The 18970-nt window shown below is 38.1% G+C and overlaps 3 protein-coding genes across 7 annotated transcripts in view; all 3 read left to right on the top strand.

The window, feature by feature from the left end:
* Positions 1-268: 268 nt before the first annotated feature.
* Positions 269-9225, top strand: LOC132096876 (dnaJ homolog subfamily C member 3-like). 2 transcript variants are annotated; one of them, XM_059502553.1, is made up of 12 exons: positions 269-765; positions 1793-1894; positions 4652-4776; positions 4870-4944; positions 5075-5218; positions 5953-6134; positions 6393-6512; positions 7147-7252; positions 7468-7588; positions 7687-7819; positions 8046-8194; positions 8863-9225. In XM_059502553.1, exons 1-12 carry the CDS (start codon positions 681-683, stop codon positions 9006-9008), a joined length of 1488 nt encoding a protein of 495 aa, XP_059358536.1. In that variant the 5' UTR covers positions 269-680; the 3' UTR covers positions 9009-9225. The 2 variants fall into 2 exon arrangements, with proteins under 2 accessions (XP_059358536.1, XP_059358526.1); XM_059502543.1 differs by having other exon boundaries at positions 269-768; positions 1787-1894.
* Positions 9226-10782: 1557 nt separating this feature from the next.
* Positions 10783-13337, top strand: LOC132096869 (cytochrome b5 domain-containing protein 1-like). The gene is made up of 4 exons (XM_059502531.1): positions 10783-11024; positions 11105-11181; positions 11806-12024; positions 12609-13337. Exons 1-4 carry the CDS (start codon positions 10904-10906, stop codon positions 12834-12836), a joined length of 645 nt encoding a protein of 214 aa, XP_059358514.1. The 5' UTR covers positions 10783-10903; the 3' UTR covers positions 12837-13337.
* A 1020-nt stretch (positions 13338-14357) lies between these two features.
* LOC132103072 (chromodomain-helicase-DNA-binding protein 3-like) overlaps positions 14358-18970 on the top strand; it is a 55411-nt gene continuing 50798 nt past the window's right edge. For 3 of the 4 annotated variants that reach the window (XM_059507898.1, XM_059507890.1, XM_059507882.1), the window contains exons 1-3: positions 14358-14685; positions 16768-16910; positions 17209-17382. In XM_059507898.1, coding sequence (XP_059363881.1) covers positions 14523-14685; positions 16768-16910; positions 17209-17382 — 480 coding nt within the window. In that variant the 5' untranslated portion in view covers positions 14358-14522. Of the gene's footprint in view, positions 14686-15128; positions 15235-16767; positions 16911-17208; positions 17383-18970 lie in introns of those variants that run through there. The other variant, XM_059507906.1, reaches the window with a different exon arrangement.

Raw genomic sequence — 18970 nt, 5'->3', positions numbered from 1 at the left:
AGAAAACAAAAGTTTAACCAAAAGTGGAAAATAGCATTTATATATATATATATATATATATATATATATATATATATATGTATTAATTTAAATAGAATAGAATAGATTATTTATCATGGTAACGCTTGTTTCCTTTACTATCGAGACTAAAGGCCAGGAGAGAATAAACATATCAGCTATCAGTCCATTGCAGGACAAGGGCGTGTCCGTACAGTGCTCTCAAATAATTCGGCCAATAGGACGGGACCACGCACGTATGTCGGCCAACACGGAGGTGAGCAGCCAGTCACCGCGCAGATATGTAGGGCGATTTGAATTGTACAACCAGGAGGTTCAGAAAGAGACTTCCAAAAGTACGTGGCAGACACCTGTTGTGCACGGTCACTGTCACACTGGGCTAAGCAACTCCCTATATATGACAAAACACGTTTTTTCCCCCTCAGCAGTCGACAGAGTGTTGATTATTGCGAGACACGCGGAACTAGAGTTGCGCATTCCTTCATTCCACTCGGACATATTTATAACCCGGACAACAGAAACATCTTCTTATTGCCAAATTATTGCCGAATATGACGCTGTTATGATGATCTGAGTATATATACTGTTTCTGGCCTACTGCGAGTAGCGAATTAGACTGGAAAGGCACAGGGTTGAATATCAGGGGTGTGATAAATGTGATCATGGAGTCGGGACGGCGGAGAGGTTTGAGCAGTGTCCTGTCCTCCCTGTCTCTGCTCTGTGTGCTCCTGGACCTACAGCTGGACGGTGAGATTTTACTTTTCATTCACACCCGAGAGCTTGCTTAGATTGAAAGGAAACCAGTCCCACCCCCCAGTTGGTGTATCATAGTATTACCATGTACCAAGGATTATAGTAATACTATGGTATTCTTTGAAGTACCACTTAACATTTTAGTACAGGAATAAGATAATAATTAAATAGCCTAGATATCAGAATATCATGCCACCATCATCTCGTACTATAATTCTACCATGACACCTCCACAGGTGCTCAACAGGAAGAGTCAAGAAAGAAGACTTTCAAATAGTAGTATATAATATCATATTAACCTTTAAAACTTAAAAAGGTGCCTATCTAGACAGCATTTTGATGCCCTCTGATGCCCAAGTACACTGTCTAGGGTGACATCTAGGATTTGGAGCACAGACGTTATTTAAAACTACTTTCCTTGAGAATCTGATTTTGTTCAAACAGTGAAGCACCATAGTACTACCATGTTATTGTTATTGGACATAAACACTGATTTTTATTGATTTTTATTTATTAATTTTTTGATATACCAATGTACTATATAGATCTAGAGGTGATAGTTTGTTTTTAATTAATTACGAATGCATTATAGTGACATTCAAACATGTAATGACCATCTACCTTGTCTTCGGAGTTGTTAATATCATACATTTAAAGCTTTTAAAAATCTTTATTGGTTAATGTTGAACAGAAACTGTACTAGAGGGATTAGAGGTACTAGTTAATCATTTTAGGTTTTGGGCGGGGTGCCGTTTGCATGGTTTTTACTTTTTGTTCTGTCTTTGTTAATTGAAAAACATAAATGCAGTGGTATGCCATGTTGAATTACCTTTGAGGAGTTTCGTTATTATGACACTACAAAAAGGCTTGGTGTTTTGGTTATGTAAGTTTAAGGAATGTAAACTCAATCCCATCAGGCAGTTTGAGGGTTTTCAAAGCTGCCTCAAAAAAACAGAATCATTATAAAATTCAGCAGGTGTCATGTGCAAGTCACCTCTCTCTTTATTTTATTTTATGTTAGGAGCAACACCTGTTGAGATTGAGCATCATCTGGAAATGGGCCGTAAACTGCTGGCAGCAGGACAGCTGGCTGAGGCCCTGTCTCACTATCATTCAGCTGTCGGTAAGACATATTCAAACATAATCGCACCTGAAGGCTACACTGCCATTCAACAAATTTGGCTCAGTGAGATTTTTTTTTAAAGAAATGAAAACTGAATGCATGACGTTGACATTAAAGGGATGCTCCACCCTAAAATGAAAATTTTGTCATTAAGCACTTACCCCCATGTCGGCCCAATCTCGTAAAAACACAATTTAAGATATTTTGTATGAAAACCTGGAGGCTTGACTTAATTCAATAATTCACTCACCGTGCTGCGTGAGCTCTTCTTTGTCCTCGGCGTCACAAGGATGTGCTGTTTTCTTTCAAATCAAAGCTAAATACTATGGAATGATATTCCGGACTTTATTCAAATTGCGTTTTCAATTTGTGGACGCATAAAATGTGACATAATCCAAACGCAAATCGCGCATTACCGTTTGCATTTTCGTTTAAGCGAGCGCACATTGTCTGCCAAATGTAAAATGGAAATGCAAAGTCCGTTTGCAATTGTGTTTCCCATATCTTACAAGCTATGAGCCTGTCATATTTAAATAGCAATATTAATAACCACATTTGCCTTTTCACTCTCTCTGCACTGTGCATGTAAACTGCCAAAACTCAAATGGAATCACAATTCCTTTTGCATTTGAATTTCCAACGTCTACACGGAAACCTGTCAATCAAGTGACAGGGGTGGGGCCATCTTATTGGGCGTGTTTGCATTGGGAAGTGATGTCACTCACAGTCGACGGTAATAAATAATTATTAATTAATTAGTGTGGACTTTGTCATCTAAATACTTAATAACCTATAAGGTTAAGGATGTGTCTTACAAATTACTTCATCTTTTCTATCCTGTGAAGCTTTACTTAAAAAAGATGTTTCCTGATATTGACACTTTGTTCTTTTTGTGGTGCTGAACATGAATCCATTTCTTATCTCTTCTGGGAATGCACATATACGAGTCTGTTCTAGTAGAATTTTTGTATCTTCGATCATACTAAAATGTACCATGTTTTTACTATGATAAATATGAGTTATCGATAGTGTTTATAATTAAACCACAGTAGCCACAATTGTACAGTTGTCTGAGACGTTATGAAATGTTCTTTAACATCATGAACCATAAAATGTAGTCAGTGTTCTACTATGGTTTATTTTCATAATAGGTAAACACAGGTCACAAGTTAACACGGTCACATTTCCTTGATTCAGCAGCTGCCCGATGTGACGCTGAGAGTCCTGTCTTGAATCCAGAGATCTGGAGCTGATTCAGTGTAGATCGGTAGCTTGTGACTGTCGTCTCGTGGCATGCCGTCTTTTAGCGCGTGTTCGAAACCCGCTCCAACACAGACGTACTTTATTTTTATTTTTTTGTTTATCCTACCTACTTCAGCCGCAAAACGGGCGATCATACTAATAACTTGTACTCATTACAAGAATATCTGAATCATGCAATGAGCAAGTCTGCGTTTATTAAACACTTAATATCGCGTCAGTTTGGGCTTTCAGAATCGCCGAATCTGCTGCCGTCGTTCCAGCACATCTGTAGCGGAGACCTGAACCAGGAAGTTGGTCACCAGATAACACGGTAACCAGATAAACCGTAACACCGGGAAGAATAGGCAAATAGACTGGTGACGTAGGTCTGCGCGCGTTTCTCAATACAGAGTACACTGATTTATACAGTCTATGTTTTGGACTTGCATCCTCAGTAGTTCAGACTTTGTGCATTCGACTCTGGATGGGAGTGTGATGTCTGCGAGGACGCAGGTCTGGTAATTCTGCAAACAGCAGCGTACTTGATAACATGTCAGCTCGCCTTGACTACTGCAATTTTCCTCACTGTATATTTACAATAAAACGAAAAAGGATATGAAATACCACTGCCTCCTCTAATTTTTCATTTAAACATAATAATAGCAGCAGAAATGTACTTAGTTCAGGAAAATGTGTATATATACAGTCATTACAAATGAAACAAAATATTATATCAATTGCCTCTTTTATTACCGTCGACTGTGAGTGACGTCACTTCCCAATGCAAACACGCCCAATAAAATGGCCCTGTCACTTGATTGACAGGTTTCCGTGTAGACGTTGGAAATTTAAATGCAAAAGGAATTGCGATTCCATTTGAGTTTTGGCAGTTTACATGCACAGTGCAGAGAGAGTGAAAAGGCAAATGTGGTAATTAATATTGCTATTTAAATATGACAGGCTCATAGCTCGTAAGGGAATGGGAAACACAATTGCAAACTTTGGACTTTGCATTTCCATTTTAAATTTGGCAGACACTGTGCATTTGCTTAAACGAAAATGCAAACGGTAATGCGCAATTTGCATTTGCGTTTGGATTATGTCACATTTTATGCGTCCACAAATTGAAAACGCAATTGCAAATACAGTTTGCAATTCCTTTTGAATAAAGTCTAGAATATCATTCCATAAAATACAGTACACATAGAAACAGTGCATCCTTGTGGCATGGATGAAACAGAAGTAATAGCTGCTGAAAATGTAGCTTTTCCATAACAGAAATAAATTATGGTTTAAAATAGAAAACAATTTCACAATATTTATTTCTGATGAAATAAATGCAGGCTTTGTGAGAAAACAAGACTATTAAAAACATGAAAAAATAGTACCGACCCCGAATTTGTTGTTTACTTCATGGCTTATCAGTATTAAAATGCATTTAGGTTCAGTTTGATGTAGATCATTTAGAATAAAGAAAAGCTGCAGTTCATTAACAAATGCAAACGTCTTAAACAGAGGTTGACTCGAAGAACTACCTGACATACTACAAACGAGCTGCTGTTTTCCTGGCTATGGGCAAGTCCAAGTCAGCGCTGCCTGACCTCAGCCAGGCCATACAGCTCAAGCCAGACTTCCTTGCTGTGAGTTTATTTTTGTTGTTGTGAAATTAAATTAAGGTATAGGTGACTGTACCGTATATACATGTTTATGGTGTGTGTTTTTCTTTTGTTCAGGCCAGACTGCAGAGGGGTAATATTCTACTGAAACAGGGAAATACTGAAGAGGCCAGGGAAGATTTTCTAGCAGTAGTGAGCAGAACAATTCCCTTATACTTTTATAACCCACCAACTTAATTCTCAAACCAGATCACAATCTGAATCAACTTTGTGCTCGGTTCTATTTCCTGTCTACTGCTCTCTTAACTTCTTTCTCTTGCAGCTGAATCGCTCCCCGGATCACAAGGAAGCACATGATCAGCTCCACAAGGCCGATGATCTGGAGTTGCTCCAGAAAGAGGCACATGAGGCCCATCACCGTGGCGACGACATCACTACTGTCCAGGTGCTGGAGAAAGTCATAGAGGTGAGTTAGTCTGGAGATCAAAAATGCACATGAAACAACAGGTGTTTAAAATATATATTGCTGTAATAGTAATGTTAAAGGGATAATTCAGCCAAGTAAAAAAGAAAGATGTTATCATTGTATTACAAATTAAAACTGTTTTATTTTAATAGATTTTATAGTGTACTTTATTCCTGTGATGGTAAATCTGAATTTTCAGCAGCCATTACTCCAGTTTTCAGTGTCACATGATCCTTCAGAAATCTGATTTGGTGCTCAAGAAACATTTCTCATCAGCAATGCTGAAAACAGTTGTGCTGTTTAATATTATTCTTTTTTTTGTTGTTGTTGTTGTTGTGGAAACGTTTTTATTAAATAGGATGCATTTATTTAAAAACAGAAATGTAACTCTATACATGTCTGTACTATAACTTTTTATCAATTTAATGCATTCTTACTGAATAAAAGTATTTTAATGGTATTAAGTCATTGTTCACTGAAAATATGAAAGTTTTGGACTATGTTTAGGTGAAGTGCTTTTTAATTATTTAACATTTTATCACATATCACTTTATTTCTGTATTATTGCACTTGATTTTGAGTTGTTAAATTAGTGGCCCTACAAATAAAATGCAAAAAACAAATAACATATCAAACGTTGTAGTTTAAACTTAGCATGCCTCTGGAGATTCAAAAACACGTATGCTTCATTGTCATCTAGCTTTGTTCTATGTAATCTATTCCTTGCTTTCCAGCTCTCTCCTTGGGACCCCGAATCTCGAGAACTAAGAGCCGAGTGCTACATCCGACTCGGGGATCCACGGAAGGCCATCATGGACCTGACACCAGCAACACGTCTCCGTTCAGACAACCGAGCAGCCTTCCTCCAACTCAGTCAACTACATTACAGTTTGGGCGAACATCACGACTCACTTAGGTATGCCATTCATTATGAATGACAGACAGCCTCATTCTTTGGTTATTAAACAATACAGCATCTCCTGTAAGCCGTTTCAAGGACAATTTTACAGTCATACCTTTATTTAATACAGTTGTCAATCCCACACACTGACTGTGTGTGCATGTTGTTATACAGTAGTTATAATATACCAATCTTGTGTGAAGCTAAAAGGAAAGGTGTCTCCTCCTTTTGCTGCTGTTCACTCTATCTTTCCCTCTTTGTTTCTGTTTTCAGTCAGGTCCGTGAGTGTCTGAAGCTGGATCAGGATGATAAGGAGTGTTTTTCTCACTACAAACAGGTCAAGAAGCTCAGCAAGCAGCTGGACTCTGCAGAAGAGCTGATCTCAGAACAGAGGTGCTGAAAACATCTCTTCCCTCTCACTTCTTGAAATTACCTTTTAATTCACGTCTAGGCTCAGTTTACCTCACTCAAATTCATTTTTGAGTTTTTGGCTTTTGTTTGAGATGTGTTATATTACAGTTGTTATTATTTTTAAAATGTATAATATTTTTTTTGTGCTATATTTATTGTTTTATTTATTTGATCACACATTTCATATTTATTGCATGCACTAACGTTGAAAGGTTTGAAATTCTTTTAAAAGAAATCTTTATCAATAAATCAGTCAAAACACACTTTTTTTAAGGATATGTGTACTGGAGTTTTTGCAAATTGCAAAAATTAACTAAACCGTAAACAAAAAAACTGTAAGTAAAACTGTAAACTGTTTACCCCCACTCCAACACCCATAACCCGCCCGCCACGCTGATGGTACCTGAAGGTTGGCAGGTCTGCATTTTATCAGTTTAATAACACACACTTGTTGAATAAAAAAGTGGATTTATTTTTACAAATATAACTGATTTGGTTTTGAATGGTTTTATATCTCCATCAGTTTTTTTAATTTTTCATCATTTGTATTATTGCAAGCTCTACAGTTCTGATTTAATAATTTTGTCTTTCGTTTACGTCTCCTCTTGAATGGCAGGTATCAGGAGGCCATTGAGAAGTACGAATCTGTGATGCGAACAGAGCCGAATGTGGCATTCTACACTAATAAAGCAAAAGAGAGGATCTGCTTCTGCTTAGTCAAAGTATGTTCATTTACAAATTGTAGTTTAGCTATTTCACAGCTTTTAATGGGGATGAAACCCCCTCTAGTCTAGCTGTCATGATAATTGCCATTTATAATGTATGTGCATGTTCACATGGTTAGAAGTTAATAAGAGTAAGAACATCAAGAGTCTGGTTTTGGTGTCTAGCCTCACTGGTTATGGTTTCCTCTCCCACTCTCTTGTGACTCCTACAGATGAAGAGTGCTGAGGAGGCCGTAGACATCTGTTCAGAAGCCCACCAGAGAGAACCTCAGAATATCCACATCCTCCGGGACCGAGCGGAGGCCTACATCCTACAGCAGGAATATGAGAAAGGTTACTACTATAGTGATTACTATATGATGTACTGAATATTCTAACCTTTTAATTTTGTTTGCATAAACTCATGTTTCTTCCTCTGTTCCTCTTCTCAGCTGTGGAAGACTATCAGGAGGCACGGGAGTTTGACCAGGAAAACCAAGAGCTTCGTGAAGGTCTTGAACGAGCAAAGAAGCTCCTCAAGCAGTCTCGCAAGAGAGACTATTACAAGATCCTGGGGGTCGGCAGGTAACTCAATGACTGATGATCGAACTCGTGCCTGAAATCGTTGCAGACTGTGTTACTACCCAAACTGTTTCTGTCCTGTTTTATGGGAATGATGCAGCCAATCTGCTCAAAGGTTGTTGCTGGGGCACCTGCAGTAGTAACAATATCCGTAGTGTGTATACCTGTTTGTGTAAGCCAAAAGAAGATGGTTTGACTGAAATGCTTGTTTCTTCTCACTTGTTTTCAGGAGTGCCAATAAACAGGAAATCATAAAAGCGTACAGAAAGCTGGCTCAGCAGTGGCATCCTGATAATTTCCAGTCTGAAGCAGACAAGAAAGAAGCAGAAAATAAGTTTATTGATATCGCATCAGCAAAGGAAGTACTCACAGATCCAGGTAGGAAAATGACCGCAAAATCTAAATGAACCATGAAGCCCTTATCAGTCTGTTATGAGTCAGTTATTGAAAATTTCTATTGTCAGTCAGTCAGTTTTTTTTTTTTTTTTTACATTTTGTTTTTCTGCTTTTTTTATCGCTGGATGTTCATTACTGGTCAAAAGTGTGCTGACCAAGGCTGCATTTATTTATATATAAATATATTAATATATATTATATATATAAAAATACAGTAATGTTGTGAAATATTATTCTAATTTAAAATAAAATGTTTCTATTACATTGTAATAATATTATCTAATATTATATTAATATAACATTTTTGTGCAAACCGTGATACAGTACCAAGTTAAAAAATTTGGGGTAAGAAAGAAATTTATTCATACTTCTATTCATCAAGGATGCATTAAATCGACCAAACTTGACTGATGTTATGGCTTCTGAAATTTCAGCTTTGCATCACGGGAATAAATTACTTTCTAAATATATTACGAAAGAAAAACCTTTTTTTTAATTATAATGATTTTTCACAATGCTTTTACTGTATTCCTGATCAAATACATTCAGCCTTGTTGAGCATTAGAGGCTTCTTTCAAAAACATTAAAAAATATTGTGTATGAAGATTAACTTCAGATATATGGATGATTCTTTTTTGCTTTCTATACAGAAATGCGTCAGAAGTTTGATTCCGGCGAGGACCCCCTGGACCCTGAGAACCAGCAGGGTAGAGGAGGTGGAGGAAGCAGAGAATGGCCCTTTGGCTTCAACCCCTTTGAGGGCGGAAACTTTCACTTCAAGTTCCATCGACACTGATAACAGTGGCTGATGCAGTATAAACGGACAATGACTTGGACTAAGAAACCTGGCTAGAGAACCAGCTTTATCTAAACTGAACTTTGGAGGAATCTTATCTTATCTATTGGAGGAGGTTTTTTTTTTCTTTGTTGTTCTTGAGACTTGAATCCACAGGCTGCTGGACTTCTCCAGGAGCAAATGACTTGATCTGGCAAACACTATTAGTTCGGTGTTTTATTTAAAGACAAGGAGTCTAGATGAACTTGGAGTCTTAAAGGATTAGTTCACTTCCAGAATGAAAATTCTGTCATCATTTACTCGCGCTCCACTTGTTCCAAACCTGTATGAGTTTCTGTCATCTGTTGAACATAAAAGAAGATATTCTGAAAGATGTTGGTATCCAAACAGTTGACAGTATTTTTTTTTTCTGCCGTGGAAGCAATGGTGCTCATCAACTGTTTCTGATATGCCAACATTTTTCAGAATATCTTCTTTTGTATGTGTTCAACAGAAGACAGAAACTCACACAGGTTTGGAACAAGTGGAGGGTTTGTAAATGATGGCAAGGTATTCGATCTGGAAGTGAACGAATCCTTTAAACCCAGCGGAGTCATTTAGGCTCAACATTTTTTATCCTTCATTGACTTATGTGACATCTCTAACGTTACTTTATCTCTCTCATGCTGTCATATGCTGCCTTTTTGAATAACACTCCAGAATTTAGGGTTTTGGTTTCTTTTAGACTGTGCCATAATTATTAATAATTTTTTTTTTTTTTACATTTGCAACTGCATAAAACCACCAGAAATGACCATGCCCTTGGGCTGCTTTATAGCCAGACACCTTTGATCTGATACCAGTTTGCACAATAGTTTTTTACTGGAATTGTTTCTTAAAGTTTACATGACTGTTTGCTAATGATGAACCAGATGGCAGTCTATGACGCAGCCTTTGGTGGATTTAATTTTCTTTTGTCGAATTAATCAACAATATGTCGCACAACAAAGCTTTGAAACTATTATGTAAACTTGTTGAGTTACCCCTGCACTTTCTAAATTTGAGTTGAAGGTCTATAAAATGAAGAAATCCCAAGCTATTTGAGCATTTTTTGGGTTTATGCTTGTTAGGTTGTGCTGACATGCCAATGCTATGTCTTCTTTGACCTTACTGATGTTAAGGACATGGGTCTTTCTAATGTTTCATTCTTGTTTGTTTTGTTCTAAGCTAAACAAATACATGAAGATCTCCAAGATATACTGTATTTAAAAAAAGAGAGTATTGAAGACTTGTCAAGTGTCCTTTTTAATTTATTTTTTAAGACTTTTTTCTTTCTTTCTGGATATATGTATGGAATTGAAAGTCGAGGCCAGCATCACATTTACTTTTATTTAATTAAGGGTTAGAGGTTCTCCATATTTCTTTCTTTTCACTCTTTCTTCCTTTCTTTATTTTGTACTTCTACCCAAAGGGTGAAAAAATATGATGGAAAAAAATTAATCAAATATAAAAAATACACAACAGCCTACAGAAGTATACTCTAATGGAAAATCTTATAAGCAAAACAAAAACTAATAGCAGCACTGTACAATAAGGAACCATTAGTGATCATTTCTTCATCTTTGTTATGTTAATTTGAACATTTACTAATAGATTAAGTATATAATTGAATGGACCGGGGTTAATTTTAACTAATACATTAACTAACGTGGTCTAATTATGAAGCTGTACTAAACTTATGAAAAAAAATGTGCTACGTTTTCAGGGCTTACGTATGTTGCGTGCGCGCTCCTCACCCTGTGCTTCGGTTACCACAGCAACCAGTGAGCTTGTGCGCGCTTCCGTGGCCGCCTCGCAAGTAACAACAAACAACCGCATAAACAGTTTTATTTCTCCAAAACAGGAGTTTTGTAAAAATGCGGCGGCCAAAGTATTTCACGCCGATGGAGGTATCACTTCACAACACTATCGAAGATATATGGGTGTCGTACCTGGGCAAAGTCTACGATCTCACACCGCTGCTGGGGGAAAACAAAGGCACGTATTATGTTGCCCCCAAACTTTTGCAATGTAGTATGTATTAAGTGTTTATTAAAAGCAGTATTTCTCTCGTATAGGTGATGTGTTGTTGAAACCCATCACAGAGTGTGCAGGAAAGGACATCAGTCACTGGTTTGACCCGAAGACAAAGGATGTAAGCCACTGTAAACATTTACAAAACTTATTGAAAGTATATTTTAATATTTTTATGTAATTTAAGAAAACCAAGGACTGTACAGGAAAATCTCCCACACAAAGAACTAGTAGCCTAATTTAGTAATTTCTCCAAGTTTTTTTCATTTTGTAAAAATATAGTATTTGCATTTGTTTTTTTAAATATATTTTCATACTTTTAATGATCATTTCAAAGATAAGAACAAAACTAAAAACTAAAGTTTTTTTTGCCTTAAAGGGAAAATTGTATTATTATCGAGTTGTTTTGTTAAAGTCAACATGAAATCAAAACTGTCAATACTTTTTATGGAGCATCGCAGTATTTATTATAAATGTCTTTTCCATGTACATCATTATTTTTAATTAATGTGCCCTTGTAATCTTTAATAATAATAATATTTGATTAATTTCCCTTACTTTGCAATCATCTCTTCTCTAATGAGGTGTGGGCCAGCAACCTGTCACTCACATGAAATGTTGATAAAGTGGAAATGTGGAAATTAGCAAATGACAAAGATCCTGTCAACTCTCAAAGAACAAATGATTTCATGATTATTGGGTTGATATTTAAGTGGATTCACAGTGTTGTGTTTTTCCTTTTTAGATTCTTACACATGTTGACCCGATGACTGGCTGCATCCAATACTACACCCCTAGGGGGCGCTTTTTACACATACCCACTCCCTGCTCTCGCACTGACTGGGCCAATGATTTCGGGAAGCGGTGGTGGAAGAATAACCGCTACGAGGTTGGGCTGCTGTCTGCCAAAACACGCTGGATCCGCATTATCAACACTTTAACCTCCCAAGAGCAGAGGCTGGAGGTAGGCCAATATTAACCTGGCATGGGTTATAGAGAGCAGAACACGCTGACTCATCTGCAAAAGGACTTCAGGATTGTGCCCCAAAGAATGCTTATTAATTATTTAAGCATTCCTGAGATAAAATGCCTGCACGGAGCACATTCCTGATGTCTGATTGCATGCTTGCACTGCGCCACTGCATACCGAAGAGGGCAGAGTTGCACTGTTTCATCGCTTTGTAGCTCCTCTCCATCTTTTGATTTCATCCTCCCTCCCTCTCTTTGCATCTGATCCTTTTCCAGCTTGAAGGAAATGGAAGTAATGTCGAGCCTCTGGCATTACAAGCATTTTCAGACTGACCGTGCTGATTCACTTGCTTCAGCGGCCACCAGGCTGCATCTTAAACTCTGGGCTGAATAACCATCTGGCAGTTTTCATTCAGCCCAGATACTTCTTCCTGTCCTTTTTAAGGGCCTGTCGAAGAAAAAATTCTTGACCTCTGCTCTGTCTCTTTGTAGGACTATGTATGTGCATTCACAAAATAAACATGTATTTAGAGCACTTTTTAGCAGCCAAATAGTTCTAAGCTGTTGTTTTCTAAGCAGGTTTGCTCGGAGGAGACTCTGGATGAGATTCTCCAGCGATATCTGTGCTACAATTCCCATGCAGCAAGCTACACCTGGAAGCACAATGGCGTAAATTTAGACATGAGCAAGACCCTGAGTGAAAACGGCATCCCTGAAGAGGACGAGTTTTACTGTGGAAGCCCAGAGTGTGACCTCTTCTGTCCATCTATATGTCTTTATTTCAATGACGACCTCACTGAACTTTAAGAAACGCATGCTATTAAAATGAATAATGGCATATAATTCATTAGAATATCCACTGCAAGCCATTTTGAGTGAGAAGAATATACCACATCAACTATTCATGTGTTCAGTGTTTCATCGATTCCTCTCTGTGGTTATCTTATTGCAGCTCTGTGCTTCATCCAATCAAATGCTGAGCAACAGAATAAAAAAGATTAATGCCAGCCTACATAATAACCCCCTGAACCATTAAGTCTGGTGGTTGCCATGGTAATTGCTCGGAGGAAATGCGTTAGCTACTGTATTGTAGGCCCCAGCAGGCTCTCAACCCTAATTAAGTAGTATTATATATGTATGCATGTACACAGAAATGATTTCATGCAGCCAAAATTTCATTTTAATCACTGCTTTATGAGACTATGTCATTACCATCTGCAAACGTGGATCTTTTTGCAAGCAGTTTAATTTGCCTGTGCACTGTTTACTTGGTCTATATTTTTGGGAAGCCTTTTGCTCTGTGTGCACAGGAAAGAACATCTAGAACACTTGTTCTTATCCAGAGGGGTCGTGGGGGCCGTCAGATTGCTTAAAATGATTTCAGATATGCTAGAAGACCTGGAAAAGTCATGGACTTTTCTAAAACAAAAATTAATTTTTTCTAGTGGTCGAGGTTAAAAAAATATTGTTTAGGGTAGAGACTGCTGAGAAATCAATATTTGCATGTAAAAAGGTTGAGAACTGCTGATGTAATATATACCAACCGAACTGAAGTACTGCATACTTCACTAAAAAACTAAATTAGACTAGCTACATAAGAACATTTGTAACTGAAAGCAGGAAGGAATAGATAAAGCTTATTTGCATCAGTTACGCTTACATTAATGTTTTGCTTATAGCATGCGCATATGAAATGCCAAACGTCAAAATGCAATATGTGTACTTGCAAAATATTATTGTAATTCAGCAGCTAATGATTTGAAAATGATCTATTCCATTTCCAAATAGCTAATTATTTAATATTTTCTGGCCGGCTCTGATAAACTTGCTTGGCTTTGTCCTGACCTCAAATAGTTAATTTTTAAGCAATGCAACATGATGTAAGTGTGGGCATGGCTGCAGCAGCGCTCCCCCTTCAGCCAACTTCACATCAGCCCCGTTTCATATATATACCGGTATATATATTTTTTGTTATTTTTTTTTTTTACAAAGGCGGGGGCCTTAAAAGAATATTAAGGTGGCCATGTTTGTTCGATCCGCACTGCGCTCGGTGTACAGTGCGCGCGGCCGTTATTACGTGCACTTGGCACGTCTGAAGCAGAGAGAGAGCGAAAGCGCACACAATAAAACGAGCTGAAATACAAGTTGCAATCAGCCCCCCTCCAGTAACAGTGTGATTATTTATAAGGAGGGAGGGGAGACTGGAGAGAGAGAGAAAGAGAAAAAGTAAGAGGAGGAGGAGGAGGGGGGCGTTCTGAAATAATATAGTCAGCCATTTTTATGTAAGGGGATTTTTCTTATTGGGGGGGAGGGGGGGGGGTTGTTAAAAAATAAATATAAGGGCGGCCATCTTTGTTTCTCTGCCTTGTAGTGTAAAATATTCCAAAAACGCCCCCCACTTTTTGTGTGTCGATTTGAATATTAAATAAATATCATAATTCGAAAGGAATACACTTTTGCATCTCGCGGAACGGGGTCACCGATGGGAATACAATGTCCTCTCTTCTCCGTTCTTGTGAGGAAGATGAGGGCACGGCGGTTAATTCCGAGGGAGGAGATTTTGATGAAGAAGAAGACGACGGAGACCTGGACGAGAACGCAAGCGACATAAACTCACCGGCGGCGCCTACAGAAACTGCAGCGAGAGCGGCGCCAGGTACCGTACAGTCCGCGGCACACGCGGGAGCGCGCGCGGGGCACAAAACACTTCGAAACAAACGCGAATGTTCCTAAAACTGCGATAGCGACAACTGCGTTACTGCATACTTCATTCTGGCTCCTCTAAAGCGGTTGGGCGTTGTGAACGCTTTATTTATCCGCGTGCATTTCAGCAGAGAGTTGCATAGAGTTTGGCTAAAGTTGACCGATCCCCCTCTCTCTGTCCCGTCTGTGTCATTCATCAGGTCTGTCATATGATGGTGCTTTTTCATCTCCAGCTGTGATCCGACAATGGATCATTAAGCAGCCACCATGTCGTTTTTGTCTGCCCTGAAGGTTACAGACTTAGCACTTAAGCAGATAAGGAAAATGACGATGCATTGATCTAAATGCGGGTCGGAAAGAGGCGTGAGCGTCAGGACTACCGTTGTGATTGTGACAATGTAAATAAACTTGACCCGACCCACTGTCAGTACAGGGCAGAGATCTGCGATGCGATGCTTTCACTTTGCAAAATGTCAATTTGTACACTGTCATCACCCCTCGGGTATGTCAGTAAAGCGCTAAATTATTATGCATATCTATGGCATGACATCAACAGATAGTGATGAGTCCAAAGTTTCCACTATTCAGTCGATTAATGTGCCACACTGCATTAAATGGCATCTTAAAGGTTAGTTACAAACATGTTTCCTTAAGCTGACGCTCTGAAATAATATTGAGAAAATAATAAAACTTTTTATTTATTTAAAAAAAAATCTTATTGACTTAAATCTAACTTTTAATGCCAGTCACTATGCAGCTGTGCTGATGTTTGTGGGCATTTTTGGGGCCTCGCTAAGTGCGTAACCGCTGTCTCGCACACCGTGAATCAATTAGCTCGCGCAACCTGTCTCTCCCCCACGACCTTCAGCTGCGGTTCATCTGGTGGTCTGCTCCCAGGTGCAAGAGTTCACGACGAAGGGAGCATCAGCTGGGTTCGCGGCCTCTCGGTCACCGAGCCCCGAGTGCGTGCTACTGCCGCCCCTGACTGCAGCGCGCGGGAAAAAAAAGGCTCTGCCCGCGCGCCCCGGCAACAAAGACACAATCGAATCCAACTCGTTTATCTCAGCGCAATGGCAATAGTTCTGCGTTATCAGACATGGCATTCGGATACATCTGCATTCATACAAACAAGCTAAATCTGGATGAATGAAACGGTGTAGAAAGTTAGAAGATGTACTTGTTATCGTGAGGATTCATTTATATCTTATCTGCCTTGAAAAAGTCTTTCTTTGTTGTAAACTAATGTAGTCAGGTTGATGCAGTCATATTAAATTATATTCTGGACCTGGTCATATTATGACCAAATGCACTTTTGAATTCAAACGGACTTCTACACAGAACTGTTTGCTTTAAATGAAAGACCAACTTGGTTTGGTTTCATTTGAAGGATTTTACATGGCTGCTGTAAATAGTCACATGACCAGAGCTGTTTAACTCCACTTTGGCCCTCTGAAAGATGATATCTGTGTCAAAGCGCCTTTTATGGAAGCATGTCAAACTTGTCATAATACAGGCACCTTATTTGGAATATATAATATAAACAATTGTAGCATATTTTTAGGTGACTTGACAGCAGATTTTGATTGCTTGCATGATTAAAGAACAACTATTTTCAACATTTTGTGAAATAAAATTGGGTTACGTAACTATTTAAGGGTCCTTATATATTTTACTAAAAGTAACTTCTATTCTCACAGTGACCTGAAATACTCATGTTATGGAGTGCTGCATGCAATATTTATCACCGTCTTAAAATTCACTCCGTAAATAGCTTTCGGAGAGTCGTAATTAGGTCATGTAGATAATCATGTTTGTGAGATTAATTCATTAAGTCCTACAGCTTAGTTCAAGTCAGAAGTGGAATGGCTTATATTTCCTGTGTGACAGTCTCTGTCCCTGCACCGCTCGTGTTGTTCAATAATTGAAGTGGGAAATGATTTGAAGGATACCTCAGAGGGTTTGTGAAGAACTATGGTCAATTTCAGTTCATCAGTCCTCCCATGTTCCCTCATTTCCCTGCATCTCTCTCACTTAGATGATGGCGATGACATTGGGCAGACATTGGACAGGGACAACCTGGGGAAAAAGAAACGAGGCCCTAAGAAAAAGAAAGAGACGAAAAAGAGAGACAAGGACAAGGAGGGGAAGATGGCCAAAGCACGCAAGCGCAAAAAAATAGTATGTCGTTGATGTGTTTTCTATCTTAATGTTCAAATGCATCTTTTTCATTAAACTTTCATTTAATATTGATTTGCAAACCGTCAATTGACTATTAATCAAATTACAATATAATTGCAGTTAGTCATAAATATCAATATTTTCTGAAAAGAGCCCCTTGAATGGAAATAATTATTAAGATAATTGCACTAATGTATTATTATATATAGTTATTTATTTGTTGTTTTTTAATTAATGCATTTTAGTGATAGCTCTAATTTGTTCTTAAGCTTGATTTTACTTTCGCTGTCTCTTGCAGGACAGTGACGTAGAAAGAGACTCAGAGCCAGACTATGCCATGAACTCTGACAGTGCTGCCAGCGATTATGGAGGAGAGAAGAAAAAGAAGAAGAAGCACAAGGACAAAAAAGAGAAGAAAACCAAGAAGAAGAAAAAAGAGGATGAAGACAGTACACACGAAGAGACCACAAAGGTTATCCTTTAGCACTTTCGATGCCTTTTCTTGCTCTATTTCCCATCAACTTTGGTAATACAGGTTGTGTGCTTCAGGGCGACGTCCTGGGGCTATTGTTTTTTCCAGTCTGGCTACCAATAAATTCACTTCTTTGAATCAGGTTGTTCACTAGCTTGTAGGGGTGAAACAGATTGAAGTTGATCATTTGCAAATGTTTCTAAGGGTGCTTTCACACTTTGTTTGATTGCCTGATCCGAACCCGACTTTGATTGCTCCCCCTTCCCTCTGCCCCAACTGGACTGTGTTCATATTATTTTATTTTAGTCCAAACCATGGAAGATCCCTAAGCGGCCTTAGGTATGGTTTGCAATGCGCATCTGAGTTCAGAAAATGGTGTTCACATCATCCAAACGTACCGAACGTTGACATCAGTGGTACCCGAGTGCGCACCAGAAGTGTTAGCGTGAAAGAACCCTTAGGCCCCGATCACACAGAAAGCGTTTTTTGCAGTGAGAGGCGCCTTTTTTTAAATTGTTTTTGGTTGGGAGCAGCTCGTGCTATAATCTTTTGATTAGACTGACAGGACAGCTGATTTGGTGGTTGCCTAGCAACATAAGAAAATGGAGCACACTGCCCCACACTGTGTCCACACAAAGACCTAAAAAAGGCATTCATTGTTATCGGGGCTTAATCTGTGTTTGTAATAAACAAGTTTATCATCATTTATTTTTTAACTTATAAACATTGATACAATATCCTTTATCCATAATATTGCTTTTGTCTAGTTAACAAGTAAAACCAAGAAAGAAGAAACAAACTCATCTACATCTTGGATGAACTAGCGATTAGTAAAATTTCAGCAAGTTTTCATTTTTGGGTGAACAATTCCTTTAGTGAATTAACTCAATATAACTCAGATCTATGATTAAAGTATCAATTATTATGTAATTATTTAAAATATTTCTATTTGTATGGAGACAGCTTGCTAAAAATCAACAGGGTTCAAGTTCACAAGAGGAAAACCAATCACCTTAACTCTGTCTTCTTACAAAACACGAGTACAAGCTACAGCAAAACAAAAGAGTTTAAAAGAGTTCAGACCCATAATAAATTCCCTTGATTTGACAAAGCATTCATAATTCAATTCTTTAAGTGCAAGGGCCAGTGGGTGTTTCCCACTGTCTCAATTTTGATCATTTCAGAACTCATGATTTAATGGATTTTAAAATAAATAAGTTAAATAAACCAAATAAGGAACTTTGAAATTTGAGATTATGAATCCAAATTGTAATATTTCTAGTAATGTTTGATTAGGACTGTTTTTAATCAATTAGTTAATTTGTTAAGGGCAACCTTAGGGTTAACATTGAAACAGTATTAAGATCAACTAGTAAGAACTGAAGCATTTTAGGGTTAGTTCACCCAAAAATGAAAATCCTGTCATCATTTACTCACCCTCCATTTGTTTCAAACTGGTATGATTTCTTTTTTCTGCTGAACACAAAAGATTATACTTATAAGAATGTGGGTAACCAAACAGTTTCTGGTCCCCATTGACTACCATAGTATTTTTGAGTATTTTGATGAGGTTTTTTTTTCATACTGT

This window comes from Carassius carassius, chromosome 2 (assembly GCF_963082965.1).
Source record: "Carassius carassius chromosome 2, fCarCar2.1, whole genome shotgun sequence".
Taxonomy (NCBI): domain Eukaryota; kingdom Metazoa; phylum Chordata; class Actinopteri; order Cypriniformes; family Cyprinidae; genus Carassius; species Carassius carassius.
The sequence above is the reverse complement of the archived record's forward strand: the minus strand, read 5'-3'. Positions and strand labels throughout refer to the sequence as shown.

Excerpts from the sequence above, each read along its gene's own strand:
- LOC132096876 (XM_059502543.1), top strand. The coding sequence starts at position 681 with ATGGAGTCGGGACGGCGGAGAGGTTTGAGCAGTGTCCTGTCCTCCCTG. Across the intron at positions 5,219-5,952 it reads TGCTGGAGAAAGTCATAGAG|CTCTCTCCTTGGGACCCCGA; the intron begins GTGAGTTAGTCT and ends CTTGCTTTCCAG. Across the intron at positions 6,135-6,392 it reads GAACATCACGACTCACTTAG|TCAGGTCCGTGAGTGTCTGA; the intron begins GTATGCCATTCA and ends TTCTGTTTTCAG.
- LOC132096869 (XM_059502531.1), top strand. The coding sequence starts at position 10,904 with ATGCGGCGGCCAAAGTATTTCACGCCGATGGAGGTATCACTTCACAAC. Across the intron at positions 11,025-11,104 it reads GCTGCTGGGGGAAAACAAAG|GTGATGTGTTGTTGAAACCC; the intron begins GCACGTATTATG and ends TCTCTCGTATAG. Across the intron at positions 11,182-11,805 it reads TTGACCCGAAGACAAAGGAT|ATTCTTACACATGTTGACCC; the intron begins GTAAGCCACTGT and ends TTTCCTTTTTAG.